This window comes from Ahaetulla prasina, chromosome 6 (assembly GCF_028640845.1).
Source record: "Ahaetulla prasina isolate Xishuangbanna chromosome 6, ASM2864084v1, whole genome shotgun sequence".
Lineage (NCBI taxonomy): Eukaryota > Metazoa > Chordata > Lepidosauria > Squamata > Colubridae > Ahaetulla > Ahaetulla prasina.
In genome coordinates, this window is record NC_080544.1 from 78,649,869 (window position 1) to 78,669,312 (window position 19,444).

Genomic DNA, 19,444 nt, shown 5'->3' on the forward strand with positions numbered 1-19,444 from the left:
TCGAGGATTACATAACTGGGCTGGTCATAGCAATGCCGTGGTGACACTGAAGCAGGCAAAATTTCCCCAAATTTCAGGAGTCCCAAGTCCCAGCATTCTGTAAATTGGCCTATTTGAGGTACCTTGGTTGAAAAAGGTTTTGCCCTGGAACATACCATTTTTCCCAATTAAAAGTTACAGACATGAGAGCTTTAATAGTATATCGATAATTATTTTGATATTTATGTCTTCATTTGGAAAAAGTAAAAATATATGTTAATTAAAACTTACCTACTGTCCTCTATTGGAGGGAAAAGCGATATTGGAATGGAGAGTAACTTGCTAAAAAGGTCACTCCATTGCAGCTGAAATCACATGCATATTAAAAAAAGAATTAAAAACAATGCAAAGACAAACCGTAACAACAAGGCAGAGGGAACTAGTCATACCTTAAAAGGATCAAAAAACGCAGTGGTACTGGCATTTGAATAATCTGTAGCATACACTGCACCTAGAACAATCAGATATTGAAAAATAAAACAAAAAGCAATTATAGGACAACATGGAAATTATAATTTGGCGATTTATCTCCTGAACAATGTATCAGTCACATAATTCTTAATTATAAAACAATGATTGCCTCCTTCTAAGAGATTATTTAATTACAGAGTATACCATGCACTTTGCACCCCCCTAAAAGGGGGTGGAAATGTGTGTGTGTCTTATACAGGGAATGTTATCGAAGCCCCGCCAGCCCTTCCCTTTGGCTGTTTTTGGCCTCCACACATTGCGTTTTTGGCCAGTTCTAGACGCCGGTGATTGCTGATCCCCGCTACTTGGTACAGGCTGAAAATGCAATGTGCGGAGGCCAGAAACACGACACAAAGAGGTGGCAATTGGCAGCGATGTGCTGTGGCGATCCTGGCAGCATGCAGAGACTGAAAACGCGACAAGTGGAGGCCAAAACGAAACGTGAAGAGGCGGTGATGGGCTGTGGTGATCCCCATAGCCTGGAACAGCTGATTGAGGGTATTCCCGGAGGCCAATTCTGCTGCCAATTAGCTGCTTGTACTGAATCAGGCTGCGATAACGTGCTGAAGCTGATCAGGCTGTTCAGCAATGCTAGCCAGATGAATACTGACGGATGCTGGTAGGCAGAGGCAGAATATTTTTTTCTTGTATTCCTCCCCAAAAACTAATGTGTGTCTTATATTCCAGAGCGTCTTATACTCTGAATAATACAGTATCTTGTAATATAGAACTGAGCAGTTCATTTAAACTAATGTTATTCTATTAATGCTATTATCACCATTCCTTTTATTGGTGCGCTTGATCCTCTACACAGTGCACAAGTATAAAAGCAACCAATCTCACATGCACTATAGAGACTATAAAATTGTGCATGTTAAAGACTTTCCCTGCTTCCAAATGTGAAGGCTTGCAGGGCAAAAAGTTCCATAAGTAACTATTATGGTCTCTTTGCATAGGTCCTTGTCAGAGGAGAACTGAGAATCAGATAACACAAATTCTATGAGACATCTTTTGTCTGAAAGATACGATCTGAGCATAGAATTAGAACTGTCAACTCTGATTCTTAACCCTAAAAACACCTCACAATCCTTAAGTCTATGAGAATGGCAGTATCTTCAAATTGTGGTACAAGGTATAAAATGGTGAAAAGAGCAAGATTTTAAAGCTGAACTTACAGAGAAACATGAACATTTTCTAAATGGATTACTATTAGAACAAAGACATGAATTAGAAAATGTGGGGTTCCAGTAGAATTCTCTGCTGCCTTGAGATAAACCTTCGAGAAATAATGTATTTTGCAATTCCCCTTTTATATTATGTACCTTATTTCAGCTTGCTCATTCAGATTCCTGAACTTTGCTCTGCCTCTTGACTACGCTTTATGCTTGCACTTTGAAACTTTGGTATTATCTGTTTTTGATCGTGGATTAGATTTGGACTAAACGTGTTATTGTTCTTTCACTGCAAATGTCTTTTGAATTTTCAACCTTGGTTAGACAGACAATGTTTTTTATTTCCAGACAATTGATCTATTCTATTTTACAAGTGCTGTTGTGTGAAGGATGTCAGAATAAGATTCACTTGCAGAATTTTAGAGGTGATATGTGGGTATATTACCTCCACTCCATTTAATCCACTCACCTTTAGTGAGTTTATAAAGTAACCATGTGTCAACTGTTCCAAAACAGCAATTGTCATCTTTAGCAGCTTGTTCTACCTGCAAATGAACACACAGGTCACATTTTTTTGCAGGAAGGCAAATGTAATCCATCCATATCAGTGCACTTACAATAGCTCTAGATAGCTAGTCTGCTACTCAGTCAAGTCTAAGGGACTGATAGTAGTATACAAAACCCTAAACAATCCAGAAGATTGACTTAATTAGGATAATTAATAACATCAGCCTTCTTGGTTCTTATGATGTTTAAAGGAAACCCTTTTCTTTATGCCATAATGTGGAAATTGCTGTTTGGTAAGTGTTCAGAAGATGAATCAGATAGTTTTATGAAATGTACAACTCTATGCATCATGGCTGATCCCAAAGCTAACATTTTTTTAGATATCTTTCAAAAACACACTGAGTTATATTTGGGAGGAGGAGGAGGGGGAAGTGGAGGAAAAACCAGTCTGGACCCTTTGCTAGCTACTGACTAAAACTGCCAGTTGAGAAGAACAGATTACCACTGTAAATTGTAAATTGGCTATGACAATGGATGTGTATATTCATATAGCATGCAGCTGGATGATAATCCTGAGAGGAAGGGAACTGTGCTTAATCTTTTACAAAACTTTCTGTAAAAGTTATTTTATCTCAATGCTTACAACATGTTATTGCTGTTGTCATTTCTCATAAAATAATTAAGATTTCCTGTATTGGTCTCTTGATGTTAAAAATTGTTAAAAATTGTATCAGAAACTATTTTTTATATTCCCATATAAAATGACCATCAGATAATTTTAACTTTTATATTATGCACCTTATTTCAGCTTGTTCATCCAGATTCCTGAACTTTGCTCTGTCTCTTGACTACGCTTTATACCTGCACCTTTGAAACGTTGGTATTATCTGTTTTTGATATGGTATTTTGGTGTTTTGTGTGTGTGTGTGTGTGTGTGCCTTCAAATAAGTTTCTGACTCCTGGTAACTGTGTGAACAGGTCTCTGCAGTTTTCCTGTCACTATTTTCAGAAGTGATTCGCCCTTACCTAGGGCCGAGTGAGTGACTGGATCAAGGTTACCCAGTTGACTTTGTGCCTGACAGGACTAGAAGTCCCAGTTTTTACCCTGATGTTTTGACCATTGTATCAAACTGGCTCTCAATAATAACTATGTAGAGCTCAGAAAATAAATTAGTATGAATCACCAGTTTGGAACATCTTGGATCATGGATCTTCTCCAATTGCATGCTAACCAGATATATTGGCCTCTAAGCCCCAATACTCTAGTCAGTCTAGGATCATGTCGAGAACAGTACACTGGAAAAGACTAGAATAGTTACCAAGTTCATCTCCAATTGGAAATTTGATAAAACAAATAAATGAACACTAAGAACACTTAGATACTATATAACCTCAGAGCCAACAGGAAATCCCACACAAAGAATTTAACATGAGGCTTACCTCAGATAAATGTTGTAATATCCAAACCAGTCTTAAAGAGACATGCTGGGTCGTAAAACTAAAAGAACGGGCTAGCAGAAGTTTATTAATCCGAGTGAAAAAGTGCAGCAAAGAAGAAATACCATGGACTGCCTGTTTGAAAGGAAGATTCGTAGTAAACATTTGAGTTTCTGTCCAATTAGATTTAAGTCAAGTTGTATTTATTTAGGACTATACAGAAAATGAAATATATATTTTGAATTGAACCCAGAATAAACAGTGCATTCTGGAAAGTTTGCAAATTTGGCTTCAGTTTAACAAAAAATACATAGTTGTTTGGTTGTTCTGCATTTCAGCAAAGACAAAATCCAGAGGATCCCTTACCTGGCCTTTGCACTGACCCATCCAGTTCCCCATCTTCCCAGTATTTTCCATTCTCTCATTCTATAGAAAACGTATTTGCCTAAGTACCTGCCTCCCTAATACAGTGGTCTCAGCAGTTCAAAACACCATCTTTGACTGGCCTAACTGCTTGCAATCTTCTGGACCATTTCTTTGCAATCTTCCCCCAGCTGCTATTGATATATAAGGTAAAGGTTCCCCTCGCACATATGTGCTAGTCGTTGCCAACTCTAGGGGGCAGTGCTCATCTCCGTTTCAAAGCCGAAGAGCCAGCGCTGTCTCCATGGTCATGTGGCCGGCATGACTCAACACCAAAGGTGCACGGAATGTTGTTACCTTCCCACCAAAGGTGGTCCCTATCTTTTCTACTTGCATATATATATATATATATATATATATATCATCAGCATGCTCATTCCAATCTCCCCAAAGTTAAATAACTGGAAAAAAACAACCCTATTTTCTTCTACATTTGGATCTCAACATTCAAAGCATTTTGAATTTTGATTTGGATGCTTATTGCTCAAAATCAGCTGCACATTTTGTACATTCTTAATATTCTTAGTAGCATATGCCTACAGCTTAGTGCACTGTGTTCAGATACAAAGCCAGAAAATGATTTATTCATGCCTCGGTTTATTGCTTATTGCTTGTTTTATGAGTTCAAGATAATGTGATTTGTAAAGTATAATTTGTCTGAACCCAGCCATATTCGCACCCATGCAAAGTTCTTTCCATCCTTCATCTGACTTACTTTCAACACAAAGTATCTTACCTTCATTAAAAAAGATCTGTTCCAGGATTTAATAAGGTTAGCAGCTCTCACATCTTGCCAACTTATGAAATTATGAAAAGGTTTCCCTGTCTTTCTGGAAGAGCAAAAAGGAATAATTGACTTTCCAATTGCTTCGTTAATATTATCTTATAGTTCAGTAATAGAGTTTAGATATCAGCTCTAAACAGATTACAGATTTTAAAAAATGTAGCAACACAGAATCAAAGAAATGTGCAAGTAGATGGGATCACAAAGATCATCTAGTAGTTTAACCCTCTACATTATGCAGAAAAGTCCATAAACAAATAAACCATGCTCAAAAGGTAGTTGTCTAGCTCTTCTTAAAAACTGTCATTTGTGGTTATAAAGATCTTACAATCAGAAAATCTTTTAAAGTGAAATTTAGGTACTTGCAACTTGGGACCTCCTTCAAAAGGTTTTCACTGACCAGTGACTTTCACACACCAACTGATTATGTTTACTTCTTTAGACTGTCCTGTGCTTTTTTCCTACTGTCAAATGGGGCAAAGTTGTGGCTATTGATTGATGGCTGATAATTACTTCTGCAAATTAACATCCCCACACTGTAATCATTACATTACAATTAATTATGTCCATAATGGGCAAAGAGATTTTAACACTAAATAGATGTGGAGCCTTCTTGGAACTGTTGAAAGGACTGTGTTGTAGACTAGCGGTAGATGATGTTGTATCCCTCCCCCTCTGTTGAGAGAGGGCTGTTCAATAGATAGCCTCTTTGACCCCTCTTTTAAACCAACAGTCCTCTCTGTCCAAAATGTGGACTTTTCTATCTTCAAAAGAGTGGCCTTTGTCTTTTAAATGCTTATGGACTGCTGAATTTTGTCCTGATGGGAAGAAAAACCAGAAAGTCCAGTTGCCTCTTGAAAAAGCACCTTGGGACAACCATGACCTGGATGATTGAGAATCTCCATAGACATCTAACTTGTACCAATTATTTCTTGTTCTCATTTCTGTGGCAATAGAAAGGTTCCTGATAATTATCTCAGTGTACTTCAATACTGATATCAACTCTACTTTGAACGTACCTTGATGAACGTATCTTTTCTTTTATGTACACTGAGAGCATATGCACCAAGACAAATTCCTTGTGTGTCAAATCACACTTGGCCAATAAAAAAAAATTCTATTCTAAATTCTATTCTTTCAATCCTCTGTTCTCCAGATTCATTATGCCAAGTTCCATTGGCTTGTTCTCAAGACCTTGTTTCATCTCTTTTGCCTTGTTTCATCTCTTTTGCCTCCACCCAATCTGTTCTAGTCAATGTCCTTTTGGAAATGGTGCCCAGAATCTCTCACATAGTCCTAAGGCATGGTCTCCACAGTGCGTTGAGAATGCTTCTTCTAATGCTGCCCAAAACTCTTTTAACGTAAGTCTTACTTTGTTGTCTCGTGTTCATCTGTCAATGACCATACCCAAGTCCTTCATCAAAGTAATTCTTCTAAGCCTCTTTCTTATATAATGCCCTGTATTTTTCCTCTCTAAATACAGTACTTTACATTTCTCCCTGTTGAAGGATATCTTGTTCTTCCTAGCCCCGTTTTCCAAACTGAGAAGTTTAGATTGCAATATTGTTAGATCCTGGTTATTGGCCAGATTTCCTAATTGTGTTTCAACTGCAAACAGGATGAGCAACTCATCCATTTCAAATTGTTGACTAATATTGGGTGGACACAGAGACCATTACTTGTCTCCCACTCACTATGGAACTATTAATGCTGACTGGAGTGTGGTTAGCTAGCTAGTTAATTATGGACCCATTCTACTGCAGTACTATCCACCCATACCAGTATAGTTTATCTTGTTGAAGAAAAGATATAAGATTTGTCTCACCTATTTTTGGCAAAACTATGTTGACTTTTAGAAAGATAGCATTGTCTTCATTTTGGCTGCAAATGGCCTGCTTTATTATCTATTCTTCAACATATTACAGATATTGATGTTAGGCTTACTGTCAATTATTTTGTTGCTGTTAGTTGCGAAGTCATGTCAGACCCATCACGACCCCATGGACAACGTTCCTCCAGGCCTTCCTGTCCTCTACCATCCTCTGGAGTCCATTTAAGCTCATGCCTGTCAATTATGTTAATTTTATTTTTCTTTTCTTAATGCCAGGTACTCTATTTACTCTTCCCCTATCCTGTAACACTTCCCCCCCCCCCACGATTCCTTGAAGATAACTGACATGAAGTTCAAGTTCTAATAATTCTTCAGCCAGATCCTTCAGTATTTTAAGTGTATTTCCTTAGGACATGAGCACCTGAAGAGGTTCCAATTAGTTGAAGTGCTGGATTTCAGGGAAGTGTTGGGTTTTAGTGACTATGCTCTACACAACAGCTTTTCTGTTATGACATGAAAGCCTAACTAGTAGATTCAAAGTAGCTGGCTGGAGCCTTCTGTTGTTTGTTCTTAATATATGCTACTCAAATCATCATTTCCTTTGGAGAGAAAGAGCTAAAAACTGCAGTTCTCACCCTTTCTCTTAATTATGTTAGGATCTCTCAGTTTGAAGTAAGCCATAGTTTTACATCTTCTTTGATTTCCTCTTGCTACTGACATGAAGAAATCCTTCTTATTGGGTTTTGCCTCAGTGAATAGCTTTAGCTTTCCACCTTTGCCTTCCTGACCTTATACCTAATTTTTGAGCTAAACATGGGAAAATTTCGTTGAATGTTAATCCTTTCTTCCACTTCAAATAAGCACTCTTCTTTAATCTCAAACTCTTTTGTGAGCTGCCTATTCAGCCACATGGGCTCCTTTGACATTATTTGAGATTAAACCATCCTTTGTTTCCAAGAAAACTCAATTAGTGACAAAGTCTTTGTCTTTAAGGTTTTATTCCTATGCATTTTCTTTACTATTTGATTTATTAAAAATAGTCTTTCTAACATCCATACTTTGTATTTTTGTTAAGATCAACTCTAGGAAATCATGGTCAGTTCAGCTTCAACATTTCATTTTTTAATATATTCAATCAATGACTCCCTGTTAATAAGGACCATATCTAAGGAACAAATTGCCTTGTGCCTAATCATTTGAAAGACATAATTATCGCCAACACAGAACAAAATTAATCTGACATCTCCTGTTTGACAGGATTAACTTTCCTACATATGTCTAGGTAGCTGAATTCTTCACCAATCAAGCCTCATTTATCTGAGGCTTTTTATCTGTTCCAATAACTCATCTATCTGTTCTATGGCCTGTATCAGATTTCTAGCAAAACATCAATTCTTGCCCTTTATTCTAGCCTAGATACTTTTATCTTCTCCCGTTATCCTTTGTCTAGATTCCTCCATTCCTGAAATGCAGCATTGTATTACTCCCTGTCTTGTATTTTCTGTTTCTTTGAAGCAAGCTATACTCATTAAGCCCAATATTTATCCCACATAGTCCTGCTAATCCTTACTTGCCCTTACATTTTGTTCAAAAAGAGACCCAGTGGTTAAGGTACCAGGCTAGAAGCCAGGAGTCTCTGAGTTCTAGTCCTACCTTAGCCATGAAAACCAGCTGGGTGACTCTTTCTCAGACGACTGCTACTCCTGGCCCTTCCATTCTCAGATGCCTCACCGACCACCTGCGCACCTTCCCCACCCAGTAGATCACTGTCATAATAGAGCTGAAATCTATTCAAAAACATCAGCCTTAATGTTATTGTCCTTATTTAAAGGACATGAATTCATAAGAATTAAGCTTAGGCTGTTTATTACTTTTTTGTATTCTTTGTATCTTAACTAGGACAACTTAATATCTTAACTAAAGAATTCAAAACAAACAAAACTATTTTTACATAAGAACATTTTAGTAGAATAACTGGTTTTGCAATGGTGAGATTTATGCAGTGGAAGAGATTTAAAAACCTGTTTTTATATTCCTTTCTCCCTATTCAAAATATTGAAACGACTAGAAGTACTTTGCTGAAAATTTTTGAAAGAGATTGTTTTCTACCCTGCCCTACTTTTCAACTTAAAGTTTATTGTTGTAACTCTTCCTAGGATATATAGTATTTCTTTAATTTATTCTCATATAGAAGAATTCTGACTGAATAGTTGAGATAATTATTGAACTAATTTTATTTATCAAATGTATAAAACCATCCACAGAACAAACTGGACTTATAACTGAAGAATTCAGGAAAGAAATCTCAATATTCATATTATTCATAGACATTTATCCCTGCAACTTGTGTAAATACAAACCCTCTTAATTATACATTTTTCATTTTTAAATTTCATCAGAATTTTATATAAAGACCATAATTATGATATACAGATTATTTGATAGAATTCACATTAAACTGTATTCTTTCTGCTCTCTAAGCTGTTAATATATTAGCTAGTTTAATGGAATCAATGATAAGAATATTTTGGACAGGCCAGACAGATTGATAACTACCCAAGTCAAGTGCTGTTGGTGTAAGCCTAATATTCAACACATTATATTGAAAAAGAAGAATTCGAAAGAAACTGAAAAAGCTACGTTCCTGTTAATATTTAAAGGTATGCAGGAAAAAGAAGTTGAAATAACTTATCATCCTAGGCTGAAAACTTTACAGGGATGATGGGTAGAGCTAATGAATCTTAATTCATTAAGAGATCTCTAATTCTAGGCTGATATTATGATTCAAATCCAGTTTTGCATACAGACATCCACATTTTTAATTAATAGGATTTTTTTTAAAATTTGCATTTATATCCCGCCCTTCTCCGAAGACTCAGGGCGGCTTACACTATGTCAAGCAATAGTCTTCATCCATTTGTATATTATATACAAAGTCAACTTATTGCCCCCAACAATCTGGGTCCTCATTTTACCTACCTTATAAAGGATGGAAGGCTGAGTCAACCTTGGGCCTAGTGGGGCTTGAACCTGCAGTAATTGCAAGCAGCTGCTGTTAATAACAGACTGTCTTACCAGTCTGAGTCACAGAGGCCAACAGAGGATTAATTGTGGACACCTCTAGCAGAAATTATGTTATATGTTTGGTCACTGCCTGCCCCCATCCCCCACTACATATGTCTCCTAGAGAGAAAGGTACCAAAGATCTTAACCAAAAATTAAAGTACAGAGATATCACACAGACAGAGACTGTCCCCAAAGGTCCTTTTTCAAGAGGCAACTGGACTTTCTTGCTTCTTCTTTGATGACATTTCACTTCTATCCAAGAAGCTTCTTCAGCTCTGACTATCCTGCCAGAACTGAAGAAGCTTTTTGGATGAGAAGCTAAACATATTCAAAGAAAAAACAAGAAAGTCCAGTTGCCTCATGAAAAGCACCTTTGGGACAACCATGACCTGGATGACTGAGAATCTCTACAGACGGAGACTACATTTCTTCATTTGTAAAAACATGGCTGTGAAAATTGGAATATCAGAAAGGCTGAAGGACAAATCGATGCCTTTGAATATGGGTGCCAGTGAAAGCTTTTGAGAGTACCATGGACTGTCACCACTGAACAAATCATTCAATCATAGATTAATAAAACCATAAAAATTTTTTAAGTACTTGGGGCACATAATGCAAAGGCAAGAATCAGTTGAAAAGTCCCTGATGTTTGAAAAAAAATAAGGCAACTGAAGAAAAGCCCAATAACATGGTAGCCAGATATTATCACTGATAATACAGACTTGAGCTTACAAGAACTAAAAAAACAAACAAAAAACAGTTGCTGCCTGGCAAACCTAGCAAAATGTTGTTCATTAGATCACAAAGGGTAAGAAGCAGCTAAATAATTAAACAATCTTGATAGTTGGGTATTTTCAAACTAGAAGACTCCAAGGTTCCTTCCAACCTTGTTATTCCATGTTTTATATTCTATATACAGTATATTAATAGTAAATATAGAATTCAGCTACTATTTTCTTACATAAAAGCTGTGGCCTAACTTTTAAAGTGGCATTTTAAAACTAATTAAAGAATTAGCAAAGCTTTTTAGCTGTGTAGAAGTATAACCTACATCCATACATAAACAACGTAACTAGCACCTACCCTGCATCAAATCATTTACTGTATTTCAGGTGTTTATTTAATTGAACTTTGTTGAAAAATACCATTTATAATGATACATATATGGGTTTAAAACAAAAGCTAAATATATTTTGTTATTATTTTCAATATCATGAATGTTAGTAAATAATGCCACAAAGTATTGCTGTAACAAGTGAACTTCATGTATTTTGAAAAGCATCCATATATATCCACAAACACAGAATGTGGTATCAGTTATAACCTTTATACATACTTGTTCCATGTAATGAAAGTTGCACGTTGTGTTGAAAGTCCAAGAGCAGAGATTTGATTCATTTTAAGTCCTGCAACTAAAAGATATATGTATTTATTTAAAAAGATTTGTATGGTTATCCATTCGGGTGGGCCATAGAAATAAAACTACAAACCCAAATCAAAATTGTTAATTCAGTTTCTAAAAGGCGATGTGAAAGTACTCCAATATGTTGTAAGTTCTAGATTAGCTTTAATCTAGGTATTCTGAGAGAATGCGCACTTTGAAAAGTAGTGGGTAGGAGTTTTGGCACCACAGAGCTTTCCCAAGGACCAGGCAGTAATTTCTAATGGGTTAGAAGGTTATATAGAAGGACAAGATTCTGTCCATTAGATGAAAGTAAATAAAGGACTGAATTTGATTGGATTTTACTGTGTCATTTTTGAGCTTCAACGTGTCTCATCTTTGAGCTTGAACCTGACCTTGAACCTTTGAGCTTGAACCTGACCTTGAATGTCTCATCTTTCAGCTTGAACCTGAATCTCAACACAAAATAAATTCAATATGGCAGAATTAAGTTTTGAAAAAGAAAATTAACAGGGTTGCATGATTACCTTGAACTGCTTCTTTAATCACATCAATGAACTGGGTCCACAGACTTTCAGGGTCTAATTCAACCCAACCGGGCTGAGGATGAAGTGCCTCTACCTATTAAAGGAAACACAAGTTTACCAAGATCATAGATGTTAATGATCTTGATGAAGATTACAAAAAAGCATCTTCACATATTAAAAGAATTAAAGTTGCTTAGCTTATTTCTTACATATTTATAACTCACATTCTCCTTTTAAAAAATATGCAAAGATAATTACAGCACAGCCATTAGAACTCAATATATAGTATGTACATATACTATCAAATATATTGTTGGAACCCTCAGCTTATGGCCACGTTTTCCATTAAAGCAGACTGTTGCTTATGAGAATAGAATGTGTACATTTCTTTGGTATTAAAAATCACCATAAAACCACAAACCAACTGTTAACTGAATTTGGAATTTGAAAAACAGTCTAATTTCAAAGATAAAAAACAAAAGTAAGTAATGGAAATTAATACTAATACTTAAGGACTGATCATCAGAAAATAAATGCTACTAATGAACCTTCAAGATCAAATCAATCCTTTGTCTCCAAAGAAACTGGTAGCAAAGTGTCAAACCCCATCACAGTAGTATAAGAAGAATTATAAAACAATAAATATTATACAAAGTTAAATATATTTAAGATGTTTGCATAACTTTTTCTGATTGTTTCTTATATTAAATATTATTGTATACTTACTACTGCAACTCATAGATGAAATCTCATGTTTAATTGCGAACTGCAATTCAAATGCTGTATAATTATTTAATAAAATAACCAGTCTGTATGATCCTATTATAAAAGGAGACTTTGGTGTAGCAACATTATGATAGAAGTACTTAGAAGTACTAAGGAATCCTCCCTGTATTTCCAGTCTTCAAAATGCATCTCTTTAGTTCTGCATCAGGAATGAAGACACGGAAATTAAATTATTCATTAATTAATCATGCCTCCTTAAAATCTGAATTTGATTCAAGTTTCAGTAGGTTTTGTTCACAGAAAATATATTCAAAATGTTCGTACAAAATCTTCATACATCTATTACCAACTCAAGGAACCAGTTTAAGCATTGCCTTCAGAAAGACATCAAGAGACACAAAGTATTAGCAATGTAACAACAGTACGTGTGATACCACAACTACTGAGATGACCTTGGAGATAACACAACAAAAGCATGCCTTTAACCCAAGAAACGGAAAAAGAATGTGAAAGAAGCTAAGACTTCTTGTTGTTAGTTGCGAAGTTGTGTCCGACCCATCGCAACCCCATGGACAATATACCTCCAGGCCTTCCTGTCTTCTACCATCCTCTGGAGTCCATTTAAACTCATGCCTACTGCTTCAGTGACTCCATCCAGCCACCTCGTTCTCTGTCATCCCCTTCTTCTTTTGCCCTCAATCTTTCCCAGCATTAGGCTCTTCTTCAGTGAGTCCTTCTTTTTCATTAGGTGGCCAAAGTATTTCAGTTTCATCTTCAGGATCATCTTCAGGATCTGGCCTTCTAAAGAGCAATCAGGGTTGATCTCCTCTAGAACTGACTTGTTTGTTCGCCTTGCAGTCCAAGGGACTCGTAGGAGTCTTCTCCAGCACCAGAGTTCAAAGGCCTCAATTCCTTGGCGCTCAGCCTTTCTTATGGTCCAACCTTCACAGCCATACATTGCAACTGGGAAAACCATAGCTTTGACTATACGCACTTTTGTTGGCAGGGTGATGTCTCTGCTTTTTAGTACGCTGTCTAGATTTGCCATAGCTTTCCTCCCCAGGAGCAAGCGTTTTTTAATTTCTTGGCTGCAGTCCCCATCTGCAGTGATCTTGGAGCCCAGGAAAATAAAATCTGTCACTACCTCCATTTCTTAACCATCTATCTGCCAGGAATTGAGAGGGCCAGATGCCATGATAAGACTGCTTCCACTCTAATTTGTCAGGATATAAGAGTGAGGAAAAGGAAAATACAACCATGCTTTAAGATTTTATTATAATTTATATCAACTAAACATAGCTCCATTTAAACTCCCTGAAGTCTATTTGTTGACCTTGCTTACTTCAAAAAGGATGAAAATTTGCTGTTTCACTTTGATACTAAAGAGTATTGAGAATATATGGCACAGTGAGCAAGTGATTAAGATGGTGGGCTTGTCGAACAGAAGCTTGGCAGCTGGAGACCTTGGCAGTTTGAGCTAGTTACTTGCCACAGCTCCTGCCCACCTAACAGTCTGAAAGCATGCAAGTGCAAGTAGATAAATAGGTATAATTTTGGTGGGAAGGTAAAGGTGTTCCACACACATTGATGTGTACTCATGCTGGCCACATGACTATGGAAATATCTTCGGATAATGCTGGCTCCCTCTGCTAAGAAATGGATATGAGCACCACTCCCTAGAGTTGGGCATGACTGGACAGGGGAAATCTGTACCTTTACCTTATTAGGAATAAATGTACCCATGAGGGCCTGATTATATGAATGTATAGAAATGCTGTAAAATTAAGAAGAAATTCTTCAATGCCACCTTATACAAATAATATTGCAGGAAATTTATGAATTATTTTATGAATTTAAGTGATGATTTTATATGCTCTTGTATTAGTATTTTTATTTTTAGAAATCGTATTGCTTGCTTTTACATTGTTTTAATCATCTGAAAGTTGGTCAGAGTCATATTAGAGATAGCTAGCTAAATAAAGTAAAATATCTCTTCAGTTCTACAATCAGGGAATGGACAAATGGAAATTAAACTTGCCTCCTTAAAATCTAAATTTGAGCCCAAACAAGACCTTAAATTCTATTAAAATAGAATTCTATTGTATACTGTAGATTCCACCATTCCCACCTTCTTTTGTATTGTTTATGGTCAGCAAGTTGCCATATAGCATACTGTACTGAAATAATACACCTTGTGTACAATTAAGTCAACTCTCATTTACCTATTTAAGGAGAGAAAAAATAAATACATTCCACTGTGATTGTGTACTCTTGCTGTAGTAATTATTCACTGCATAGAAAAGCTACTAAAAATTCTTTCCTCATTCATATCAAATGAGATAAAGTAGAAACTTACTAACTTGAGTAAATAAATGACAATTTAAGAACCAAGTAGATTTAAACCAAGTAGTATTTAAAATACAGTTTGGTAGGGTACTTAAAAGTATTCCCATACAGTAGAAATGGGAGGCCAAGATTCAAAACCATCCTTGGCCACTTTAAACCAAATCACAATCTCTGAGCCCAACCTACTTCACAATGTATTTGTCATGGGGGGAAACTGGAGGAAAGAATGCTATGCAATCTTGAACTCATACAGGAAAATCTAAAATACATACATCTGAACATATGTGGAAAAGAGAAACATTAGTAATGTAACTCTTTAAACCGCAATGCTATATTTAATTCATTTCATCAAGAACAAGATTCCAGTGGCTTTTGAGAATGTTTACCTATTGTTAACTTGCCCAGTTTTCTTTATTCTCATGACACAATCATCAGGTAAATATATGGGTTGGTCCCATAACATACTAAAAGACAAATGTGGTCACAAGAGTGTGGTTCAGTGGGTTATTCAAGTACAGCTTCTATGTCCTTCACCATAGATTTCCAACATGCACTGGTCAGACAGTACATACAAAATGCCACGAAATGCATGTACCGTTACTATACTTGGGAATTTAAGTTACTAAATTGTCAGGGTTCATTAGATCAGAAACATACACTGAAATCTCTCTCTAATAAAATATCTAAGTTTCACAGTAATATGGAATCTTTATACAAATAGTCCTTGACTTACAAAGGTAAAAAAGTATAGTGACTGTTCGAAGCTATAATGGCACTGAAAAAGTGACTTTTGGATTACGCAACATCCCCATGGGTCACATGATTAAAATTTAGCCACTTGGCAACTGGCATATATTTATGACAATTGCACTGTCCCAGATCGTAAGTATATAATCTTCCCAGCCAGCTTCCAACAAGCAAAGTCAATGAGGTAAGCTATTTAACAGCTGCATGATTCACTTAACAACTGCAGTGATTTGCTTAATGTGGCAAATCTTAACCCTAACCCTTGCTTAAAAACAAAACTTTTTGATTCAACTATAGTCAAGGTCTATCTGCATAAGCTTTTTGTGGTAAGCACAATTTGTGCATGGTATATTATGTACTTGAACGTACCAAGAATGAGCAAGATTGAGAAAAAGCTGAACTATTATTACAGATAGTCATTGACATATGACCACAATTGAGCTCAGCATTTGTTGCTAAGTGAAACATTTGTTAAGTGCATTTTGCCCCATTTTACAATCATTCTTGCTACAGTTGTTAAGTGAATGACTACAGTTAATAATAATACCAGAGTTTGAAGGGACCTTGGAGGTCTTCTAGTCCAACCCCCTGCCCAGGCTGGAAACCCTACACCATTTCAGACAAATGGTTATCCAACATTTTTTAAAAAATTTCCAGTTGTTAAATTAGTAGCACTGTTGTTAAGGAATTACAGCTTCTCCATTGCCTTTGCTTGTCAGATGGTTACCAAAGGGGATCACATGACCCCAGGACATTGCAACCATCATTAGCATGAGTCAGTTGCCAAGCATCTGAATTTTGATCATTGACAAGGGGGAAGCTGCAATGGTTGTAAATGTGAAAAATGGTCATAAGTCTTTTTTTTTCAGCACTGTTGTAACTGTGACTGGTCACTAAATGAATTGTTGTAAATTGAGCACTACGTTTTACTTGATCTGGGTAGTACAGCAGAGGCATAACTGAAAAATGCAATTACAATGCCACAGAGACCTGTGCTCACATGATCAGTTTCCGATATTCCCTATTGGTTTCCCGAAAGCAAAGTCAATAAAGAAATAGACAGGAAGCCAGAAGTTGCTATTACATAAAGTCCTCATTTAACAATGGCAACCAGGACTACTGTTGCTAAGTGACAGTCACATGATATTGCTAGTCATAAAGTGCAATATTGTGTGACTGTGTCACTTAGTATTTATTTATTTATTTATTTGTTCACACTTTTATACCGCCCTATCTCCCCAGGGACTCAGGGCGGTTTACAGCCATATAAAACACATATATATACAAAATAAAACACCAATTTAAAAAACTTATTACATAAGGCCGAATATTTAAAATAGGAATATAAATAATAAAGCCCCATTAAAACCCGATTTAAAATTTAAAACATTAAAAAATTCTAGTCCAGTCCTGCGCAAATAAATAGATGTATCTTGAGCTCGCGGCGGAAGGTTCGAAGGTCAGGAAGTTGGCGAAGTCCTGGGGGAAGCTCGTTCCTGAGGGTGGGGCCCCTCACAGAAAAGGCCCTTCCCCTGGGTGTCGCCAGTCGGCACTGCCTGGCTGACGGCACCCTGAGGAGTCCCTCTCTGTGAGAGCGCACGGGTCGGTGAGAGGCAATCGGTGGCAGCAGACGGTCCCGTAAGTAGCCCGGCCCTATGCCACTTAGTGGTCCCAAATGCCATCATAACCTAAGGACTCTATTTATATCCCACTACAAGCTACAATCTTAAGGGACTCTTGGCAGTTTATGGAAAGTACAACAAACAAAATAACCCTGTTGATTAAATCTGGTCCGTTTGTCAACGCCATTTTTAAATTGCAGCCTTAATCACTGGAAACAATGAGTTAATGCAATATGGTGCTAAATAGAGAGGAAGAATGATTTTTTACATTACACATCTGTTGAAGTAGCCTAGAACTACATTTGTTTTTTATCATTGCATCACATTCCTGACTCATGTTCAGTTTGTGATTTACCACAATATTCAAGCTCCTTTTTGCATTTAGCACTGCCCAATATGACCTCCCCCCTTCTATATCTTTTCTTAGTCAATCTAAGAAAAACCCATTTTGTTCTGCATTTCTTCCTGTAAATTTATCTTCCTGGTTTCTGCCTATTGTTTCAGCTTATAAAATCTTCCAGAATCTTTTTCATACTTTGCACGGTTATCCTTCATCTTTATTCTGTTTGCAAATTTCATCACCATATTTTTAGCAGGTTATCCAATTCATTTAAAAATATGTTAAACAGCACAAGGAGAATAACAACAACAACAACAACAACAACAATAATAATATAAAAATAATAATAAAAACAATAGACTTAAACTTAATGTCAACGGCTTCAAACTTGATTGCAGAAAATATGACTTCTGTAACAGAGTTGTTAACACTTGAAACTCATTACCTGACTCCATAATCTCTATTCAAAATCCCAAAATCTTCAACCAAAAACTTACTATTGACCTCACCCCATTCCTAAGAGGACTATAAGGGGCGTGCATAAGAGCACAAAGTGCCTACCATTCCTGTCCTATTGTTCCCTTCATTATATCAAATTAACATAGTTATTACATGTCTTTATTTATAAATACAGGTATTTCTTTCATGATATCTTGTTTTTATTTATGATGATGTTTGTGTATACTGTGTGACTAATAAAAAAAAATAACTAGAATTCAGACCTATGGAATGCCATGCAACACTTCCTTCCAGCTTGATATGGGTTTTTCCCCCCAATAAACTTTATGTCTTTTTCAATATCCAGACACTGGTAGCATGGTCAAGACTGCATTTTGCTACTCTTTCTTTTCACATTTCATAGGAGATCTGTGCACTATCACTGTACTTTCAAACAAGATTTGTATCCCACTTTATTTTTCAAGCAACCCAAGGCGATGAACGCATTTAACACTATATCCTCTTATTTTCCCCATAACAGGAGAGCTTTTCACCAGGTTCGCCTGATGCGTCAGTTGCACCCCTTCCTCGACCGGGATGCCTTATGCACGGTCACTCATGCTCTTGTTACCTCTCGCTTGGATTATTGCAATGCTCTCTACATGGGGCTCCCCTTGAAGTACACTCGGAGGCTTCAGTTAGTCCAGAATGCAGCTGCACGGGTTATAGAGGGAGCCACACGTGGCGCCCCTGTAACACCACTCCTGCGCAGACTGCACTGGCTGCCTGTGGCCTTTCGGGTGCACTTTAAGGTGCTGGTCACTACCTTTAAAGCGCTCCATGGCTTAGGGCCTGGGTACTTACGGGACCGCCTGCTGTTACCACATGCCTCCCACCGACCCGTACGCTCACACAGAGAGGGACTCCTTAGGGTGCCGTCCGCCAAGCAATGTCGGCTGGCGGCGCCCAGGGGAAGAGCCTTCTCTGTGGGGGCTCCTACTCTCTGGAACGAACTTCCCCCTGGCTTGCGCCAATTGCCTGACCTTCGGACCTTTCGTCGCGAGCTGAAGACGTATTTATTTACTCGCGCGGGGTTGGCTTAAATTTTAAATTCTAAATTTTAATTTTTTGGATGTATTTTAATGGGTTTTAAATTTTTAATATGTTTTAAATTTTTGCCCAATTTTATAATAAGTTTTTTAACTGTTTATTTTAAATTGTATTTGTTACTGTTTTTATTTCTGGCCGTACACCGCCCTGAGTCCTTCGGGAGAAGGGCGGTATAAAAATCTAATAAATAATAATAAATAAATAATAATAACAGCAACCCTGCGAGAGTTGTGCTGAGAGTGAGTGACTGGCCCAAGGTCACCCAACTGGTTTTTATGGCTAAGGCAAGACTCAATTGGAAATGTTATTGCTTTCAAAAGTACTAACACCTACATTTTTATATTATTTATCTTCAACTTTGAAAAATGTTCAAAGGTAACATGGATAGTATATATGGTGTGATTATTAAGCAAAGGTTAAATGCTGAAATTTTAAAACGGTATTTAAGCATTACAT

The 19,444-nt window shown here is 36.8% G+C and overlaps 1 protein-coding gene across 3 annotated transcripts in view; it reads right to left on the reverse strand.

Moving 5' to 3' along the window:
- GK5 (glycerol kinase 5) overlaps positions 1–19,444 on the reverse strand; it is a 39,832-nt gene that overhangs the window by 18,418 nt on the left and 1,970 nt on the right. Inside the window, exons 2-8 of one of the 3 annotated variants that reach the window (XM_058187701.1) lie at positions 11,660–11,753; positions 11,067–11,142; positions 4,786–4,879; positions 3,630–3,761; positions 2,152–2,227; positions 429–490; positions 271–344 (exon numbers count right to left, since the gene is read on the reverse strand). In XM_058187701.1, coding sequence (XP_058043684.1) covers positions 271–344; positions 429–490; positions 2,152–2,227; positions 3,630–3,761; positions 4,786–4,879; positions 11,067–11,142; positions 11,660–11,753 — 608 coding nt within the window. Of the gene's footprint in view, positions 1–270; positions 345–428; positions 491–2,151; positions 2,228–3,629; positions 3,762–4,785; positions 4,880–11,066; positions 11,143–11,659; positions 11,754–19,444 lie in introns of those variants that run through there. The other 2 variants (XM_058187703.1, XM_058187702.1) reach the window with 2 other exon arrangements.